The 20,652-nt window shown below is 45.7% G+C and overlaps 1 protein-coding gene across 1 annotated transcript in view; it reads left to right on the top strand.

Annotated features, from left to right (window-relative positions):
* The window catches only part of COL26A1 (collagen type XXVI alpha 1 chain), a gene marked incomplete at both ends in the record, with an annotated part of 175,066 nt that overhangs the window by 121,402 nt on the left and 33,012 nt on the right, over positions 1 to 20,652 (top strand). The window contains one exon of the mRNA XM_082008622.1: positions 13,436 to 13,497. Within this exon, the coding sequence (XP_081864748.1) occupies positions 13,436 to 13,497 (62 nt within the window). The remainder of the gene's footprint in view (positions 1 to 13,435; positions 13,498 to 20,652) is intronic.

Genomic DNA, 20,652 nt, shown 5'->3' with positions numbered 1-20,652 from the left:
GAGAGGGGACACCAAGCTCCACAGACCCTGCGTCTGTCCCAGGGTGCCTGTTGCACTCTCCTCCCTGCAACTACAACTCACCCCTCTGTTTTCCCTGACCTGCTCATGCTCCTCATCCATCTTTGGGGGTGGTCTGTCACGAAGAGCCAGAAACGGGGTTGGCTTGATGAGGCGAGTGCTGCGGAGCGCTCATAGGGAAGCTGGCTGTGACCTTGTTTGCAATTGCGGGACCTCCCGTGAGGAGAGTGGTTCATCAACATTGGCATCCAGCAGCCTGGTGTCTCCTCATGTCCGACTGTTTCTGTGATGCTCATGTTGATGTCTCTGAACAGCCTCCCCTGAGAAAACCGAGATGGTTTTAAAGGTTGAAAATGAATGAGAGATTATTTGTTGCCTGTCAGTGCATGAACTGTATGTCCCCAAGCTGATGGTAAAAGTGACTTGAAAGCGTTCTGGTGCATGTGCAAAAGCCCAACCAAGGTTTTGGATTCAACAGTCTATCTCCAATGACGGTTAATCAATAATAAACAGGAATTTACTTGGGAGTCTTTGTACCTGATGGACACATGCAGGTTTTGTGGAAGATGAAAGTTGTGGGACCTTAGAAGCAGCACATATGCTGAGCAGACGAGGTACTCCAACGGGCTGGTTTTGTGAAAGCAGCAGTATGCAAGGGTATGAAGAACTCCTACTGATCTGCCTCTTTGCTCTTTGAGGTCTGGGAAGGGGAGATGGCTGTTCTGAAATGAACAATGAAATGTGCAGGAGGAATTCCACAACTTCCCTGGAGACTAGATAAAAAACGTTGTGTAGTGTAGCGTGTACGTGGCACCGCATGACATGAGGATTTGCTCTTCTTTTTAGCACGAAACATGGCAGATAAGTAGAGAACAGGTAGGCTCAGGACAGGAGCCACTGTAAAATCAGCTCCTTCCAACTGCAACATTCATTAACTTTGATATGAGCAGGACCAAGAGGGAATTATGGACAGCTGAAAATGAGGTGCATTTTAAATTGCAATAGAGATCTGGCTGCAGATGCTTTTCTATCTTTTCAAGCTAAGGAAGCTGAAAATTTTCTAATGCAAGTGCCTGGGTTGCTTGAATTTTATCATGGGCTTTTTCCACCCCTTGGTGAGCTGCATCCCAATACCTTGAGAGTTTTGCTCCTAGCATCTGGCCCACTGTCTTGGGCAAGGTGGGAAGGTAATACGGTGTTATCCTTACATACTGGAAGCACTTCAGAAGTGTGAGTTGCTGCTGTATTTCTAGAAGGTATGGAAAAGGTTGTCTGTTTTCTGTAACTGTGATGTTCCTCATAAGCGCTACAGTATAAAGAGATCTGCAGATGCTTCACTCGGGCACTTTCAACCCTACCCAAGGTGGGTGTCTCTGCCTGGTGTTTCCTATTGGCTGTTCCTACATATTCAGCCCATCAGAAACTTTAGTTTCAGGGACTAAAGTGGAATTTAAACTATCTGAATATAGTCCTTTGTGTCAAATCAAATGATTTGTTAAAGCGAGGCCAGATTTGCAGGGAGAATCAATCTTCTTTATTAGATCAACTGATGTGGAAAATGCAGACAAACTTTCAGGCATATTAACCCTTCTCCTGGCCTGCCTTTGTGTTACAAGAACGGAGGGACCTGTCTACCAGGGGAGACTGTGCTTTAGCATGTGTGTTCACACCAACTGTTCCTCAACAGTCTTGGTCTGAACGCAGACATGGGTGGCATTTTTGGGCATGCTTGTATACTTTTTTGGGGGAAAGACTTGTCTCCCTCTGTGTTTGGACACTAGATGTTACTACACAACAAATAATGGGCTCTGCTGTGCAGCTGATTCATTGTGTGAGTCTGGGGCTAATTACTGAATCCCTCTGTGCTTCAATTTCCATCTGTAAAATGTCACAGATGCCCACCATTCATAAATCGCTTTCAGATTTCCAGATGAGGTGCTGTGTAAGTGTAGAATGGTGTTAGTTTATACATATTGTGCTAGAGTATAATACGAAACACATGCAACAGAAGAGCCTCACAGATGTGTCTCTTTCAACTGCAAAAGGCAAGGCCTGGGCTGATGATTTAGCACAGCACTAATTGGGCTAAAATAGGAGATTGCTTTTGTACTGATGCAATTGTCACCATTAAAGTCCTCATTTACCAACAGTTTTTGGAGATAGCCCAGTTATTTCCTATTGAGGAAAACTGTAGTGTCTTGGGTCTCAGAGCACAGCAATTTATAGCAAACATCGACGTTTTTATAGCATCCCCCACGCTGGCTGTCCTCACACTTCTGGAAGGGGAGTGTTCCATTGTTTAATTTGAATGTGCATCTTGCTTGGCCTGTAGCTGCATTTAGCACTTTTTTTTTTTTTTTTTGCTGCCTGCAACCTTTTGGGCATATCCTAATCTTGAGCAGAGGCATTTGTCTGAGTCATTTCCATTGCCGTTACTGGGTGTTGCATACACAGGAATCCCCGTTTGTTGATAAGAAAGCTGTTCCTGTGGCTGCAAGCAAAGGACCGCCTGGCAGCTGTTCAGCATTAAGTCAATTCTCCAAGTTTTAAAGATTTGTGGGCTGCGATGGTTTGGGTTTGGGCAGTTAACTTTGGTGAAGTGCTTGAGAGTGTCTTCCAGACACATTTCATGGAGAAAGATGAACTTAAACGCTTAAGAGATTTAATTTGATTAAGTGCCGTCGAGTTTCCTGATTGTGCAGTTGGGACTAAACTCTCAGTGGGTATGAAACCTCGGAGCTCCTTCGACTGTAGGAGAATTACGGTTATTCTTCCAGTCAGTCTTGGTCTGTGCTTGTTTGAAAGTGCCATCATCCCTATTGTCAGTGGCATCACGTGGCAGCAGGCACCGGTGACTGCGTTGAGCCTCTGAAGCTATCCTCTAGCTGTGCAACTTTAAAGCCCTGGGCTGAGCTTATTTGCCAGTGTATTGTTGCCTGGTGCTCAGAAGTGATTATTGATGCTGAGCTGTTGTGAGAAGAAGGTGCGGGGTTGGGGGGATGAAGGTGTATCTGGAGATATCCAGTTCCTTCTTGCTGTATTGCAGACAAATTGCATTCTGCATTTGTCCATTTTGGACTCGCTGGCTGTTCTCCCCATTCCTCATCAGTGCTCAGAGGGAGGGTCAAAATTCATTGTCAAATCCTCCACAGCTGTAAAAGTAACATAATATTGAGGCTGAGTGCATGGGGTGACAGGCGTGGGAGAGAAGATTGGCTGACGCCCAGCCTTACCCAACGCTTGCCATGTTCCAGGAGAAATCTCCCCAGATGCTGGACCTTCATTCATGGGTCTAAACTTGCTATTTAAGGCATTTTTTAGGAGAATTTTGAGGTGGAGGCAGCTAGAACCTCAAAACTAAGCTTCTCAAACTACCACCAGCATGATGTCTCTTAGGGAACGCTTATGCTACAGTGCTCATTGTTGTGTTGATATCATAAATCAGAGAAAGCACAAATGAGCAAATTGTGAAAAAGGGCTCAGTCCTATCAGAAAGGAAGTGGATCCCCAGATTTGGGAAGCATGTGGTGAGTTTTGGGATAAAATAACAGGATGTGGGAATTATGGAAAACATTTTGATTATGGATATCCCCTGATTTTTCATTCTAAAATGAGTTGGAGAATTAGCCTGGTGTAGCTATTTTGAAGAGTTAAAAATCTGAAACTGAAAATGAGATGTGCCTGGCTAACCCCAAGCTGATATTTCCTTTAGTAATTTTTCTTCACCCAGAAGTTAACAAGGAAACAACAAAAACAAAACAAGAAGTCCTTTGCACAGCCTTGTGCTAGCCACTAATGTGATGCAAATGTTACCTTGTTCTACACATTATGGGGACCAGACGATACGAGGGATTTGCTGGGTCTCCTGACCCCCCTGTGTCCCTGGTGTCTCAAGAGAACAAAATTGCAGCTGCAGAGAAATGTGGAAGGGATTCCTCTTTCTGCTGCTATAAGGACCATTGCCGGGCTCAGGGATTTAGATAAAGGCCAGCAAAGGGTAATGAGCAGAATTAGGCAGAGCAATGGTCCTCGAGAGACTGACTGTCTTGCATCCTTGAACCATTTCACTCCAGCTCCCAAGTGCTAAGTGACAGTCCTCAGCCTTGTGCAGAGCAATGGGGTGTTGAAGAAGGGCTGTGGGGTGCGTGCAGAGCCCCGGGGAGGAGTGCAGGTGTGGGAGAATGGACAAGCCGTGGTGGGTTGAACCTGAAATGTTGACATGGGAAATGTCAATAGCATAATAAGAAAGCATAAATGTCAATAGCATGTCAATAGCATTATTAAGCATAATAAGAAAGTGCCCCGGCAGTAATATTAATAATTATCTACTTTGCTGTAGAAAGCATGGGTATTGTAGGAAAGCATGGGCAAGCATAGTATTTTGATGTTCAGGGAGACACATTCTGAATTCAGACCATCCTTTTCAGTTGCTTAAATGATTGTTTTCTGTATTGGTTGTTCAGCTAATTTTTTGTCTTGATGTGCTAAATGTTCTGGATGAGGAATCACTAGTGCTTGACTGAGCACCCCAATTGTGACATGTTTATGGGTTACAGGGACTTTGTGTAGAGAGAAGGCGCCTAACCCTAGAGGTGTCTTGCAGGCTAAAAAGTAATAAAACTCAAAGCAGGGGTAGAATTTAATATCAGAAATCCAAACTGGAAACAAGATGCATATTTTTTATACAATGGTTAACTTTGGATGCAGTTCACTAAAGAAACCTAGGCTGTCTGGCTCTAGAGTGTCTTTCTGAAAGACATACTCCAGTTAAGCACACGTCGTTTGGCTTGAGACTGTGAGAGATTCTCTGACCTGTGATACACAGGTGTAAAACCGGTATTATAAGAGTCCCTCCAGACTTTATGGTGAGCCTCTATTAGAATGTTTCCTTTTGTCCTGTCTGCTTCCTTATTTCATGTTACATTATGCCATATTTTGACTGCATTTTTCCCCTGATTGCTTCTCCCAGCAGGGAAAAGCAGTCTCTGCTGTAAGGGATGTGAGACCATCTCAATCCGAGATGAACTTTCAAGCGTAGTGGGGTTCTCGTGCGTGCTTGGACTGGCGTCGGAAGAGTTAGGCAGGTCCCATTAAGTATCACTCCCTGTCATAGATCAGGGAGTGATAGAGGAATGCGTCTGGCTCGGTGATGGTGGGTATCAGGTGCTGGATTTTGGCATAGCGAGGACTGGACCAGCTATAGGAGGAGAATGTTTTCCCCTGGGAAGGAACCCCAGCCCCTGTGGCTTCCTTGGCAGGAAGGCATGTGGGCTGCCTCCTTTTCGCCTGGGGACTTAATTTAGCTTGCATGTTGCCCTGGCTTGCTATGAGAGGTTTGTATATACATATCGTTCGTACTACCTATGAGTCTTACTTTTCTGGCTGCTTATTTGCTTCGGTGTGCTTTACAGCCATGCAGTGATATAGTGGTGAAGCAAGGGAGTAAAGGGCTCACGGGAGGATCAGAAGTGCTGAGCACCCACAGTACCACCGGCATCGCTTGGGAGCACCGTGTTCAGCAGCTCCATATGCAGCACGGCTTTAACAAAACTTGTGCTGGATAGGTAAAAATCCTTATTATCAGGGTCATTTCAGTCTTCAGGAAACTATTCCAGGCTACATTAGTAAAATGTCCTTGGGTGTTTCTAAAAATAATGGCTAATACATTTCTAGCAAAGTGGGTTGCATCAAAATCCAGCCATTCCCTGCTAAACCTTACTCTGACAGATGAAGATGGATTGAACACGAATCTCACAACTCGTGGTTGCCTGTGAATAAATGATCATGATCTAATTCCATATGCTAACAGAGCACAGGCCTAACCAGCAAAATAGACTTTGGCGCTGCGAAAGAGCACAAATCCCCAGGCTAAGAGCAATTATGTATAAAATTAGTTAGTGGTATGGGAGTGTGCATGTGTGAAATTTTAAATAAAACAATGTGAATGATGTGAGCTGTTTAAGAATAGACCTGGGTGAATAACGGAGGGGTTTTGGGTCCATTTGCCAAACCAAAAAATTGGAAAGAAAAATGATTTGGGAGAAACTAAAATGGAAATTTTGAAGTTTTTGACACAACATAATGACTAAAATATGGTTTTGGGTCAACCCAAATTATTTTATTTGACCCAAAGTGAACCATTTAGTTTCACTTAAGACTGATTAATTAGTTCATTTTTAATTTAGGTGAGTTTTGAAATACATGCTATTTCAAAACTTAAGACTGAAACACGTCATTAAGAAATGATGAAAATATTTTTTAAAAAATCTAGAGAAAATATTGCAAAAATTTTAAAAATTGCACCCACTTTTTTTCACTTGAAACTATGTACCAAATTTTATGTGGATTCTCGAATAGTAGTTCTTATTCCAAAAGTGCATTTTGTGGTAAGCTTTCTTTTCACTCAGTTGTGCTCAGGTGTTTTTTTTACAGACCCTTCAAAATCACAGAATATCATGATAACAAAAAAAATAAATTATTGCTTATTTAGGGGGAAAAAAAGCCTTTTCCTGTTTAAGAAGGTAGAAGACAGTAGACATGAAAATGAAGTATGAATATTTTACAGGCAGAAAAGATCAGATAGCAGTTCTCGTAAGAAAGGAAATTTGAGCTGCTTTTTAAAGATAGCCAGTAAAGTTAAGGGTAAAGGTTATTGTAATAGAGATACGGGGGAGAGAGATTACAAATGGAGAAGTTTTGGCAGTGATCGGGGTCTCCTAGCAGAGATGGTGAATTATCTGTAATGATGGTAAAATGGCAAAACTATTCTCTAGGTGTTTCGTTTCACGTTGATAGGCAGCCTAATAACTCACCATTTACAGGTGCAAATAAAACTTTCCATCCTGCAAAATCCTGATGTGAAAACTGTGGGAGAGAACACGCCCTCTTTAGTCAATGAAAGTCTAATTTTCTCTGAGTCTCCGGTTCCTTATCTGTGAGCTACATTAATTATGCGAATGGTCCTGCTGAGCGGAAACGTTGTAGGGCTTTGCCAGTGCTGGTTTTGAACTTGGGATTAGAGGAACTGTGTGTTGAAAGTGAGTAGCCTGTGGGTTTCGGTGGTAGTTTGACCCAGAAAGGGGGCAAAAAGGAAGACGGTCTCTCTCCCTCCTCCCTCCTTCCTTCCACGTTTCCCCGTGGGTGAGACCCGCTCTCGCTCGGCCGTCTCTGCGGTGGGAGCGGAAGGGACTGTGCCGTATGAACACAAGGCTGCCGGGGGTGGCTGTGTCCTGCGCGTGCCCAGCCTACGTGCGCCTAGGTTAGAGCGTGCAACGTTTGCAATTCGGCAAGAATACAGGTTTCCCCTGCAGCTGAGATGTTGGGAGAGGAGGGACCAGATGAGCTTTTCTTTTTTCGGTCGGGTGCCTCGCACTGCCTGTGCCAGCATCGCTGCTGTGAGACCCTGGCCGTCTGGGGCTCTTCCCTTGCCACTGTCTTTGCCAAAAGGTGAAAATTTGCAATGCACCCAACAAGTAAATACCATGGTAGTAAACTGAGAGACTCTTCCAGCTGAGTCTTAATGATCCTACACTAAACAAAACTCGGAGAGCTTCCCCTGACAGAGAAACAGTTCTTGCTCCAGCTTACTGGGACCTGAGCCGTGGCCAGGACGTACGATATCCCAGTAGGAGCCCGTCCCTCCCGCAGCTCTCCAGACCGTTGATTCCTGTTTGCTCTTCAGAGCAGAGGCTACCGGGCGACACAAGTGTTCCTCCTCTCCACGGTTGCTGTCAGCCCTTTGCCTTTCACATGCTCAAATCCCGTTACAGACCTACAGACATGACTGATTCTAAACAAGTACAATTAATAAAGTCTATCCTAGCCAACATCTGACTCTCATTAGAGGAAATGTGTTGAAAAAACAGATCCCAGGTTGGCTGTGATTTATGACTTGGGCCTGCTATCCTTCACAAGCACTGGCGAAAGCTTTTGCAAAGGGCCAGAACATAAACTACTTAGGGAAACTCAGTATCCATGTAAAAAGGCTGGAAGGGTCAAATCAGACAAATCAAAGAGGGGTGGAGATGTACGCCCAGGCTGGCTGTCCCCTCCTGAGGGCCACCTAGGTAGTCACAGGAAATCTGTGTTCGTATTTCTGCTGTGGAACTTGACTTGAACTTTCTCCTGTGCCGGAGTCTCAAAGTGTCACCATGGGGTTTTTTTCTGGCGAAACTGTGTGTATGTGTGTCGCAACAAGTGGATGGAGGGGTCAGTGGTCTGGTGGTGTATCTCGAGAGTGTCCAAGTGTAACATCTCTGGTGCATAACATCTCAGGTGCTTGAAAGAAGTTAGCTGTGCTTCCTACTTCCCTCGGCAGTTTCGAGCTTCATACTTTTCTCCTTGCAAAGAAACGTGGTTTCCTGGGCTAATTTAGCTGACTTCACCCATGCTCTTCCAGACTTGTTCAGAGACTACTCTGAACTTCTCCTGCAGAAAGGCGTCTACTAACTGAGAAAAGCTGGTCTCCTGCTCCGTTTGAAAGCAACATTTTCTTCAAACTGGACCTACTCAAGTTGTGTGTTACTGATTCATAAGACAGCGTACTCCGAACTGTGACAGCGCAGTGCGTGAGACCTGCATCGAGCAGTCCCGATTGTGCGGTTGCTGGCGCAGGGTTAAAGCGCCATACAATGTTGTATGTTGTGGAGCTGCTGTTGTGTTTCCAGCGCTCTAAACACGAGCTGTTGGCGCGGCCTTGCTGCGGCTCTGGTTTGCTCCCCCTACCCTGGGGATAACCAAGTTGGTCCTCTCTGTGCGTGTCCGTTTCTGAAAAGTGCAATGAAAGTGGGGGACTTTATTAGCTGGAGAGAGAAGAGCTGCCAGGCAGGCTTTATCACAGAAATCAAATGTACTCATTTATTTCTCTGTGTGTATGTAACATTTGGTCCTTTTCATCCTCTGACCTCAGGTCCTTTACAGGAGAAACATTGCACTAAAAATGGATGAAAGGAAAGTGAGACTCGGAGGAGGAAAGTGCATTGTTTAGAGTCCCAAGCAGGTCGAAGCATGAGCTGTAAATGCAATTCTTATGTCCCGAAGCCTGACTGCATGCTACGCCCCATTGAATTGCAAGGTTGAAGTTTCTTGAAATGGCAAAACATGGTCTTGAAAACACTGACTGCAAAGATTTTATTTGTTTGAACAAAGGCTTTGTGATTCCAGAATTCGCTCTCCTTTCATATGCTATAAACCACCTCCTCCGCCTCCTCTCTGAAATATGAATTTTGGAGTAATCCATCAAGAAAAAGAGAGACAGAGCCTTGATCCCTTGACTTCAGTTGAGCTGTGCAATTTATATTTACTGAGCATCTGGCTGTAGAGAAACCAAAAGCCCTTTTAATATTCTGCAGAGACTCTGGGTATACAAATGAGCGTGGGCTGTCAGAGCTGAGAAATGGGGCAGAGATGCCAAGAGGTTTCTTTGTGGTTTTGCACAAAACTGACCTGCGGCCCCGTGGTGAAAGTTGGCCCGTGGTGGGTTTTTTTTTTTTTTATTCCCCTCAGTGCCACTGCGATAATTGTGCTGAAATCATTAGAGCCCCATTGGTATAAAGCCGTTATCACACCTTTCTCGTTAATCTCGATTCAGGTGAGGGGTTTGAAGGCTTGTGGGGCTTTCAGCCTGGAGCAGCTGAAGTGTGCAACTATTTAATCATGAAATTATGTAGACGCTGCTTGAGCCCTGCAAAGCAGGAATGCCAAGGCGAGGCACCCGAAGTCAGTCACTCACCGCCGTAAGTTGCTTTTCGCAGGCGCGTTGCTGTAGGAGTGGAAGCCGCGGGCTTACAGCCCGATGCCCGTTTGCAAAGCTGCAGCGCTGGAGGCGCTGGCTCAGCCTTTAATGGGAGATCGGTCAGGTGCAGCAGCCGTTGGCTCAGGGTTAGGTGGGCCGCTGCTGGCACAGGGTACACGACTTGCTATTTTCCAGCATGCCAAGTGTGCCAGACCTCAGATACGTTCCTCCACTCCGGTCACGTTGCTTTACCCATGCAGATGGAGAGGGGGAATTGGAGAGTGGCGAGGGAGAGGTGTGCTAGGACGGTGACAGTGAGACATTATGGAGACGGACTGGGTGTCACACGATGTGCTGGTACAGTCTCATGTTCATTATCTCAATTATTTATCCTCCTTGCTGGAACACTTCTAAAACAAATCCTACCATGTGTTTTGAGGTTGGGCTTCACAGAGTGAAATCACAACTCCTTGCTTGGAGTTTAGCTGGAAAAATACAAATCTGCCAACTAGGAATATGAGGGAAATAAACTGTGGTTCTGTGTAGCAACAAGTGATGGATTTCTGCAGATATGGAAAGTGTCTGCTCTGGAGTTCCAGGTCGGGGAGTATGGGTATTTGCCCCAATGTTATATTCCTTGCACGTGAAATAATGATGTGACACTCTCAAGCTCATTTTAATAAAGCAGACTGCTTTCACCTTGATGAGAAAATCCAACTTCACAGTCCCAGGCCTTGGAACCACTAGCCATTGAGATTAAACACTAAATACTTCAGTGCATAGTAGTCAGGGAAGATATTTATTGGCTTGATTTGTTACCACCATTCTCAGGCTTTCTGCAAGGACAGCTCAAGACCCCAGACCCTGAAGCAGCTTGGTCCTCGGTGGGTTGTGAGCAAGCTTTGGATGTAGTTTCTGCAACTGCAGTATTGAACATTCATCTCTGTTTGAAAGCATTGTCCGTCTGTTGGTTAGCTAAATAAATGTCACAAGGGTTTGTTGGCAGGATGGCTTGCCTTCGTAAGAAGATCTTTTGCATTAGAACGTCCACTTTCTGGACTAGCCTGGATCCAAAAGATATTTAACTAAGTACCTTGGGTGTGCATCTGGGTTTCTAGGCATTTCACAAAGGAAAGGATCAGAGTTCAAATCCAACTTGAGCTTAAGTAGTTTTCTTTCTGACTGTTTTTTTCCATATGTTTCAGTAAACATCCCTGACATGAAGACAATGTTGGTATAAATCTTGCCATGCAGTGGCACTGCTGCTTCCTCCCCCCTTCTGTCATTTTGGTCATTTAAATCTATGTGCTGCAAACGCACCTGTGAGGGCTTTTTGAGACACTCTTCAAGAGCAGAGAGGGCTGCTGGACTGGTGCTGTTCGTACACTCTGGCCGGCAGAGATGATCGGAGTATCGTCCCCACTGAGAGCTGGTTGATTCACCCCTGTGCAGAGGGGTAGTACAAGCCCTTTTTTATGAGCTGAGCTCTCCAAAGAGAGCTTAAATGATCAGTCCATCTCAAATTATGCACAAAGATGGTTTTCAGACAGCTCAAGTCAATCTCTCGAAACCTATGGGAGTTATTAATATGTGCAAGCCAGCAGAAGGGAGAATAGAACTCTGTATTTTATTTGCTCTGTAACGCATCTGGTACGCCTTTTGGCTCTTGTGAGCACTGGATTTATTCAATCTTATCTTTCTATGGGGATGAGCAAGATCAAAAGCATGAAGCTGGTTACATGCAGAATGTAATTCCCTGTTATACACACAACAAGCATATCCAGACCAAACAAGCCTCACCCATTTCCTTCCCTGTGGGACAATGCACTTATGGCACTTGCGTATTCATGGGCCAATTCAAGCCAAAAAATACTGCCCAAGATCTACTGCAGAGAATAAAAATAAACAAATGTTATTTCCTGTTGGGTAAAAGAAAATCCATGTCAGTATTGACCCGTGAGGAAATCCCTCGATCTAAGTGTTCCTGAACCATCAGATGCTTTGTCTGCAAAATGTCGGGTGTTGTGATGCAGGAGCTCTATGTCTAGCTCCTTTGGGAAGCTACCCAGTTCTTCGAGGAGGGTCGGTGAGAGAATTTTTTTGGAACATTTATGCAATGGGTGACTGGTTGCCGTTAGCACTCAAGCAGTCTTCTTGGACTGTAAATCACTAATATGGAACAGCCAAGCTTCCTGGCCCTCTGAGCCATGCGCTAAAATCTTTGCATGGCTAAGAGCCATCAGTACATACCATGTGCTTTGTAAAATTGGAAAGTGTTTGTGGATGAAGATTGGAGAAATTCCTTGGGGCTCCTTGTGCAAAAGGGGACAAAGCTTGTTAGGGGGGACAACTGAGTCCCAGGTGTCGGGGTGATGTTTAGTCAGGCCAAAACCCATGTTCACCCATTCATCCCCATAGGTAGGCACTGGGTTTACTCAATATCGCCTGCATCGGTACAACCTCAGCCTGAGCTGCACCTGAATGGTCTATTAAGGGGCTCAAGAATTACAGGTCAACCTCCCCAGCCCTATGGAAATACCAGGATTAAACACTTCTTCCATGGCCAGTCAATGAAAACTGTCTCTGGCCCTTAAGGAGCCCAGAAATGCACACAGTGATGTATTTCTCTTCTGCGGGACATGAGATGGCAGTGATTCATCACCTGAATATGCATGGTTTATTCTCCGAAATACTTCATGCTGCAAGTCATTTTGTCTTTTTAAAAACTGCTGTGCTTCAGAAGTCATGGTAGGCGAGTGGTCCGGTCTGGAAAGCTGCTCTGAGGGCTGGGAATGAGCAGTTCAACACTGCTGTAAAGCGCTGGGAAAGTGCCTTGTTCATTACATCTCTGTTCAGGGCTTTTTCCTCCTTCCCTCACTTTAAAATTGCTGAAATGAAAACAGAGGCAAAGCAGCAGGCCTTCTGTTTAGATAAGGGATGTCCTTTGTATCAAGCAATCATTTTAAACTGCACTCAGAGCCCGTGACATTAACGTTTGTTCTTGCTAAGGCATCCTATCGAGCCCCCTTTGGTGGTTGCTGCCTGTCTGTTGTTTCTGTGCAGCAAAGTGAGATGGAAACCACTTCGTGCTGCAGCTCTGGTCTGCATCAGCCCTGGAGCCTGTCTTGGATTTTCTTGCTATCACCGAGACAGATGATTTGTTGTGGGAGTGGTAACAGGGCCTGGGAGCCCAGGGATGGAGCAGGACTCCACCGAGATGGGCATTTTGTATATTCATTGATTTTTCTCTGTATTTAACCAGGACCTAGTATAGGAGAGGGTACAGCACAGAGCGAAATGGAAGTAGTGGTTGTGCAGCTTCATGTCCTGTGAGGTGGCAGCATGTGCCACACCAGCTTGCACCAGTAGCAGAAGTGGTGTTTCTGCTGGTGACAACGGGTCACGCTGGTTGGCATCGTGAAGTCTTAAAACTAAGTAACCTATTGGGAACTTGGTTTCACAGTCTGCCCCACTAAACATCCCCAAACAAGGTTTGTGTAATGCGGCTGTGGCTGTTTACCTGTGCAATGGATTTCAATACTTATTTTTCCCCCCTTAACTGATCTTGAATCGCTTTTCTTTGTGCCTTTGATCAAAAAAGGATCAGGATCTGTAGACTAAAAGCCGTGGATTAAAATGCAAAGTACATAGAAATTTAACATCATTTTGTTTTGTTCTTTCTAGAATGCATGAACTGCACAAGACTAGCGGATATGACTGAGAGGCTAAACACACTTGAGGCCAAGGTAAGGATCTGCCTTTATTCTTCTCCTTGGCAAAAATTTCCAAGAGTTGCTGCTGAAGAAGATGTTGAGTTGGCAGCCCTGGAGAGATCAGGTGTCTGTCCTTCTGCCCACAGCGAGGAGGATGCTGTGGCGTGGTCCTGCCCCAAGGAACGAGGGCAGCGCTGCCGTGCCCACGGGCATCGCTCACCTCTGGCCCAGCTCCTTCTGCTTCTCACGCATCCTCTTTGGCTTCGCTCCGCCACACAGCTGCATCTCTGACTCCCTTCTTCCCTGCTGTCACAAATGACAGTTGCTAATAAAGAATAAATAGCTTATTGCTCTTGACTGGAACACGTTGACTCAGGTTTTGCTCCAGAAACAGCGCAGGTGGAGCTGTACAAAAAAGCTCTTGCCTTCAGCTGTTTGATAATGTGGGAATATAAAGCAGTGATTCCCCTGGCTCAGGAAAGAAGCGGACTCTGATTCTGGTGTCTCTCACTAAAAATACCTTGTAGAAACCTCACCAATGTAGAGTGCAAAACAGAGGAGTAACGGTATGTAGATTTTTGTAAGAAGAGTTGTTCGTTAGCCTGCTCTTCAAGTGCTATCCAGTCCTGCTTTTTTATCCCTTTTCTGAAAGGTGGGAGGCTTTCACGTATGGTTTAGCGGAGACAAATGTTAAAGGGAGACCTTCATGTTGTCCCCCCCCCCCCCCCCCCCCCCGCAAATTGTTTTAATTTCTATCTCCTGGGATTTAGATGAATTGTTCCAGTCTAGCAACACAGCAGCTGAATCAGCCTGTCCCCTTTGAGCTGTGGTCCCTCCTGTGACAGCCCATTCCTGGCTGTTACGTATAGTGCTTTGGTCCCTTTAAGGCATTGTGCTGCTGTTGTTATTCATTAACTGGTGGTTATCAATGACATAAAAGAATTTGGGGAGAAACCTTTGTGGAGGGGGGTGGTGGACGTGTGGTGTTTTTGAGGCCAGTGCATGATATTATGGTAGTTTGGGAATTGTCTGTGCTGAAACGGAGTGAGCAATGTTGTCTGGAACTTCCTCAAAGCCTTCGCAGCTGTATTTCACTACAGGAGAATGAAGGAGCGGGGGGAATGAAATTCTGGGGAGCGGAATCGTGCGAGAGAAAACAACTGTTGTAGCGCAAAGGACAAAGATGAGCTGGGTTGTTTTTCCAAGCAGCGGGACCGGGCAGGTGGGTGTTCTTTGGCAGCGAGGAGCTGGAGGCGTTGGGAGAGGGGCTGGTGACTGACCTCTGTGTGTGCAGTCCCGAAACCAAGACAGACATGGGACCAGCCTCAGAGGGACGTACATCAGCCCTCTCGTGCTCAGCCTGTAGCCAACGGTGCCTTCCTTCGCTTTCCAGGACTTTCTGTATTTAGCTCACTGGAAAACGATAACCAAAGATTGTCCTGACACCAGGGCGCCCGTGCTCTGCTGGCTTGTGCTGCTCAGCACTTGTGTCAGGTGGCAAAGCATTAGGAGCCTAATGGCAACCTCAGCCGGGGCCCTGGCAGGGCTTCATGGAGGTGGAAGGAGGTCCTGCCTGCCCAAATCCCCTCGAAAGTCTTAGTGCAAGAGTGGAACTGTACCCAGGTCAGTGGGTTTGCCTTATGGATATGAAGCTGGTTTAAACTGGGTGGCATTCCCATCACCTGACGGCAATCTGCTCTCTGGCGTAGGCACCAGCTGCCCATTGTATTTGGGAAGTGCTACCTGCTTGCCTCCTGCATGGGAGCTCTAGCGAAGGCAGGAGCACGCCGTCTCCTACTCTAACCTAGGGCACTTGCTGTGCAGTAACTGGCGTGTGTCTCCTGACTGGCAGACCTGACGTGCTCTCCTTAGGAAACGCTTCCTATGTCGGCAGCCATGCGGCTGCCCCCTGCTCCGCGTTCAGGAGGGAGCGCTGAGTCATCATCAACAGTGTTGATGGCTGAAGACTTCGTAGTCCTGCAAACCTTCTGACATGAGGAGCAGTGAGGCAGATGCCTGCAAAGTTCAGCGCCAAGACGTAGCCAGCCAGACCCTCTAGGTGACACTTGAAGGATTTTGGTGCTGTCTCAGTCCCAGCTACAGCCAAGACCACACCACCTTCTCTCTGCCTTCCTGAGAGTGGGGCTTTGGGTAACTTGATTCTTGTCAGCTCTTGACCTTGGGCATAGTGCATGATGCCTCTGTCTCAGTGCAGCAGCGAGGCAATTTGTGTTGTTGCTGTGATGGGTTTCCTTCTGACTTTACTATACTCCCACAGAGACTCAAGTTGGAAGCAAAGCTCATGAAAGAGTTTACTTTTATGGAGGGAGATGAGTTATTTCTTTCTGTTGTGAAGTAGTAAAGACTGTGTCTCTGCAAGGGTGCCTTCTGCAGCCCAGGCCAGCAACGTCATAAATCTTTTGGCTTCAACTTTGTTTGAAAAGCTGTGGGTGCTGAGCAAAAATTGACTGTAGGAATTAATTGGAGAGTGAAGCAACATTACATGAATGCTGGTGCTGTTCACAAGAGAAATATGCTGATTCACCCTTTTTTCAAGGTTAATTGAAGTTCAGTTTGATCTATGTAGCAATGTAATGACCTCAGTTACTGTACTCGATAATAGCTAGTACCATTAAAAAGGTGCTTGAATTTGTTTAGGATTTTCTGTATTCCTGCTCTGGATTTTGGAGAAAGTTCCCTATTTTGCTGGATGATCTGGATATAAAGCTGTCTCTCAGCTCTCCAGACTGTCTTGTAATGTCTCATTTCACCACCAGAACAGCCTGGAAGGCATTCAGAAGAAGACAGGAGTGACGGAATGGGCACACATGTCCCTTACCAATGTTGGAGACTGATCCACCCCTGATTTTTGCTGTCTTGTTCTGCAAAGACAGATGTGGAAGTTCACCCTTCCTGTGAGTAGAGATGGATTTTCCTGCCACAGTCCTGCACCTGGAGACAGCTGAAGTTGAGGAGCTTTACTGCTTTTGCTCTTTTAAATTTCAGCCCAGCATGACTGTGGTGAGCTCAGGGAATGGCAATGGGTGAGATCAGCCACCGCAGCACAAATGGCCGGCTTCAAGCAGGTCAGGCCGTTGGCACCTGCTGTAAGGGCTTTGAGGCACGTGGAGCCTATGTAGACTTGTTATATATACTTCAAGGTCTAAGGGTGAGAGCAAATGTGTGGAAAGCTACCTCTGAAGGCACTGTGGACCTGGGCAGATCGGTGCTGGGTGAGAAGTTTTGCTTTAATAGAGTGGCTTAGGGACAAGTGCAAAACAATCTCTTCCTCACACCTTTGCAAGGGGCACAAGGAGCCAAAAGCCTTTCTTGGTTATGTGTGAGGATATATAAAATGCATGTTTGTCCTCCGGTGGCTGTGAAGGGCAAGTTAAGGAAACGTAAATTCAGTTGTGGAAGAAGAGGCTAAAAGCCTGTGGCATCTTCTTTCCCCACTCCTCTTCTGCAGGCTTTTATTGCTGTCCCCTAAAAAATGGGGATATAACCAGAAATGGTCTCATCTTTCTTATTACAAGGATCAGTTGGTTCATCCAACTTGTTAAGATCAGCGTCCAAATGAGGTAATAAAAGTAACCCTCTGATTTTTGTAATATGAGAGTTGGATCAGAAAGCGAGAAGCAAGAATAAACACAGAGCAAATGGAATGAAAAATGACTCAGTAGGGACCGGTGCTTATATTCCCCTTGGGGAGGAGAGAGTCTCCGAGACCCGGCTGAACTGCGCGGCAGAACAAACTCTTTGCATGTCTTACATTTTCCTTAACGCAGCTTTAGGTTGTCCTGGTGGCTGTAGGAGGTGTTTCTGCAGGAAAGGAAGTGAAAGGAAATGGAATCAGGTTCCATCCTCATCTCCCCTGTTTCGAGTTACCCTGTCATCTCCCCAGGATGGAGTTGCCCTGTTCCATTTGCTTGATACCAGCCCCATTTGGGTGCCAGAGATTTGAAAGCTTGATTGATGGTGTTGAGCTTGAAATCTATGGGACCCTCTGTCTGGGAGGATGGTGTTGGGCCCGGGGTCAAGGACACAAAAGTGTGCAAGGCAGGAAGAAAGCTATCCCCTCCCCAAGCCCCAGCATGCCAAACCTTACTTCTTTCCCATGACATCTTGCTTGACATCACTACAGCACCCCCTGACCTTGCGGGGAGCCTCACTGGTGGGAGGGCAGAACGAACCCTGCTTTTATTTCAGATGAAAGGTTTCCCCTTCTGCCAGCACCGCTGCTTAGTGGGAGGAGTGTACAGCCCTTCCTTTCTGAATTTTCCGAGCCTGATGCTGCCCTCCTGTGTCACAGGACTAAGCCCAGACAAACTCCACCAAAGCTCCAGAGAGCTGCGGTGTCAGGAGAGAGCGGCACCGCTGCCCGCGGCGGGCAGTGCTAGCAGGAAAGCAGGCAGCTGCACAAAAATTTCTGCCCCCCCTCACCCCAGTTTCTTTTAATAAACTGCACCACAGAGCTACGGGCGCTGCGATATTAATCCCAGCTTTTGGTTGGAGCTTGAGTGCAGCATTTGATCTGAGTTGATACAATCCAGTCTTATCTCCTGACACCACTTTTGAGAAGTTTGTGGTGTTTCGCTTACAGCTTCGGTGCGGGGAGATAACGTTACATATCTAGTGTCTGATTGATTCATTGTGTGATTGATAAATGACGTGCATATTTTTTGCATGAAAACAGTCCTTGTAATGTGATTCCCCACGCAGAAGATTTTGAAAGGTTTTAAAGAAAATCTTTGTACTGTGCACAGCGTTTGATCAATATGTTGCTATTTATATGAAATCACTCCATTTATTTAGAACAGATTACCCCACGGTACCTTCACTACCCGGTGTCTTTTGATTATGAAGCACCATTACTTGGCCTTTTAATTGTAATCATTGTATGAAATGTTTTCTTTTCTTTCTCTGATGGACAATAAAACAATTTCCTGCTCTAGTGGAGAAATACTGGGAAAATAGAAGATGTTTCGTGGTACTGAGACGTGGCTGAGAGATTGGGAGGGAAACCCCAGTTGCGTGGCTCTGAGGCTACTGCTGGTCCTATAGAGTGGACACTAGTGGCTGCTTGATATTTCAAGGACTTCCATGGATTTTCCACCTTGTGTATGTGATTGCCACTAACAGTTACTTGTTTTCTTTCTGTTCTGAACAGGAAGGTGGCTTACCTAATCTCTAAAGTTTCTTCATGACCCTGTGCAGAATCGGCTCCTCCAGCTTCAGTAATGCATTGAATTTAAGGAGTATTTGGGCTATTTCACAGGTAGCTGTATAATAACTGGCTGGTTTCTAGTAGCAATAGCAAATTTAAATCAATCTTTGTAAAATTTTTAATTTAATGCTGAGTTTCTGTAGGTCAATTAACGTAACAAACATCCCTAAGAATAAAGTGCAACTTCCTAACTGATTTTTACACAGGGGAACCATGGACCAAAACCGGGTGGGGAAACTGAATTTTGTTTCAGTGTTCGTATCTGAATGTTGCATCTATCTCATTGGCCTTTTTCTAATCAGCAATAATCATGCTTAGGATTAGGACACTTGAGGCAGTTTGGGTACTGGCCTTTCTCTCATTTGGGCAAGCTTCCGTCTTTCAGAACGACAGTTACAATCCTTTCGTTCTCAAGTCTGGTAATTGTTGGATCTTGTTTCTTATCACTGTTGGATTGAAGGAGCAATCTATCCCCTAAGACCGTTCCATGTGTTTGGCAAATGCTGTAGATCATTTGCCAGAACCACAAAAAGGCTTTAAAGACCTCCCCCTCCACCATTCCCTCCCGCAAAGTCTTTTAGTTACAAGTTTGGCATTTGTAGTCAAATATAATTAATATTTTCATAAAATAACTTTGAAAAATTCTGTTTTCCTATGACATGCAACTTAATGTGCCAAGCAAATCCTACGTCTGCATTAGGAAATGCTTTTCGTGTGTTTAATACCTGGGAACGTTGTGTACAAGCTTTGTTTTTTAAGAGAAATACTTCTGTGGACAAAAAGTAGATTTCAGGAAGGCAGGTATGTGAGGAGCCTAAGGGATGTAAGTGCTCCCATCCTTTGGTAATCTCGTGCCCAGACGTGCAAACTACCACTTGATTCTCAGTCGGAAATTCTAGTGGACTTTCACAAGGAAAGTACGATTATAAGAGAAAAATTACTTTGGGTCCTTTTTTTCAGCTTGCACCAAGGCAAGCCAGGAAAGGACCAAGACCTTTATTTTTTCCAGTTGTGCTGCTCTCTTCTTGCAGCTTTTCGTTTTGAGTCCAGCGCAGGAGGAGAGCACACGAGACATCTCAGCCTATTTGAGCTCGCTGATGTGAATGTCTCAGCCAGAGTTGAGGGCTCCTCACCTGGTGAGCAGCAGAGAGCTGCTCTCAAAGCCATTGCTTTGTCAGGACTGAGTTCATCTCAGGCTGGCCTGGCTCTGCGTCCGTAGCACTGCTACATCCCCAGCAAGTGACGAGCAATAAATTGCACAGAGGAGAATGATGTGATTTTGAGGGTGGAAGGTTATAGCTCCGATGTATTTTTATCAGGTGCTTTAAAGCAATGGTGGGGAATCTGATTTCACTCCGAGCTCCTTTGTCCACTTTGCTCTGCAATGAACTCTTAGCGCAGCATTGAAGGACTGCAGGAGCCTTTCCACATCTAGCTTCTTGCCCTGGCTCTAACACTTCGGGGTGCCAGTGATGGCAGGCGGCACGGGCTCACAGCAGCAGAGGTAAATCTCCAATGTGTAGCAATATCAGAGAAGCTCCCCAGTTGCCTCTGAGTGCAGTGACCCGGTAGGACTGCTGCCAGTCTTTCCCTCGCTGCTGCTCTCTCAAGCAAAGCCTTGATGGTCTGATGATCTGCTGAACATTGCCTGCGTTTCATCTAAACTAGTAGGCCAGCCTGTGCTTTTGTGTCTTCTCTACTCTGATTCACCCCCAGAAGATACCTGCTGATGAAACAGTCACTCTTTGCGTCCTCTTTCTTGGAAATCCTCTAAAAATGTACAAAAACCTTTGCAGAAAGAGCATGAACTGCGCTACCTGTGGATTGGCAGAAGCCTTTGGTCCACAATTCTGTCTTCCATGCAACAGCTGATGACATAAACCTTACCTTTTGGTCTACATTGGGTCACTACAGTGACATCAGCTATTGTTCCCCACATAATTTATCAATATAATGAAAAC

The sequence above is a fragment of the Phaethon aethereus genome (assembly GCF_964289735.1).
Source record: "Phaethon aethereus genome assembly, chromosome: 19".
NCBI classification, from domain to species: Eukaryota; Metazoa; Chordata; class Aves; order Phaethontiformes; family Phaethontidae; genus Phaethon; species Phaethon aethereus.
The sequence above is the reverse complement of the archived record's forward strand: the minus strand, read 5'-3'. Positions and strand labels throughout refer to the sequence as shown.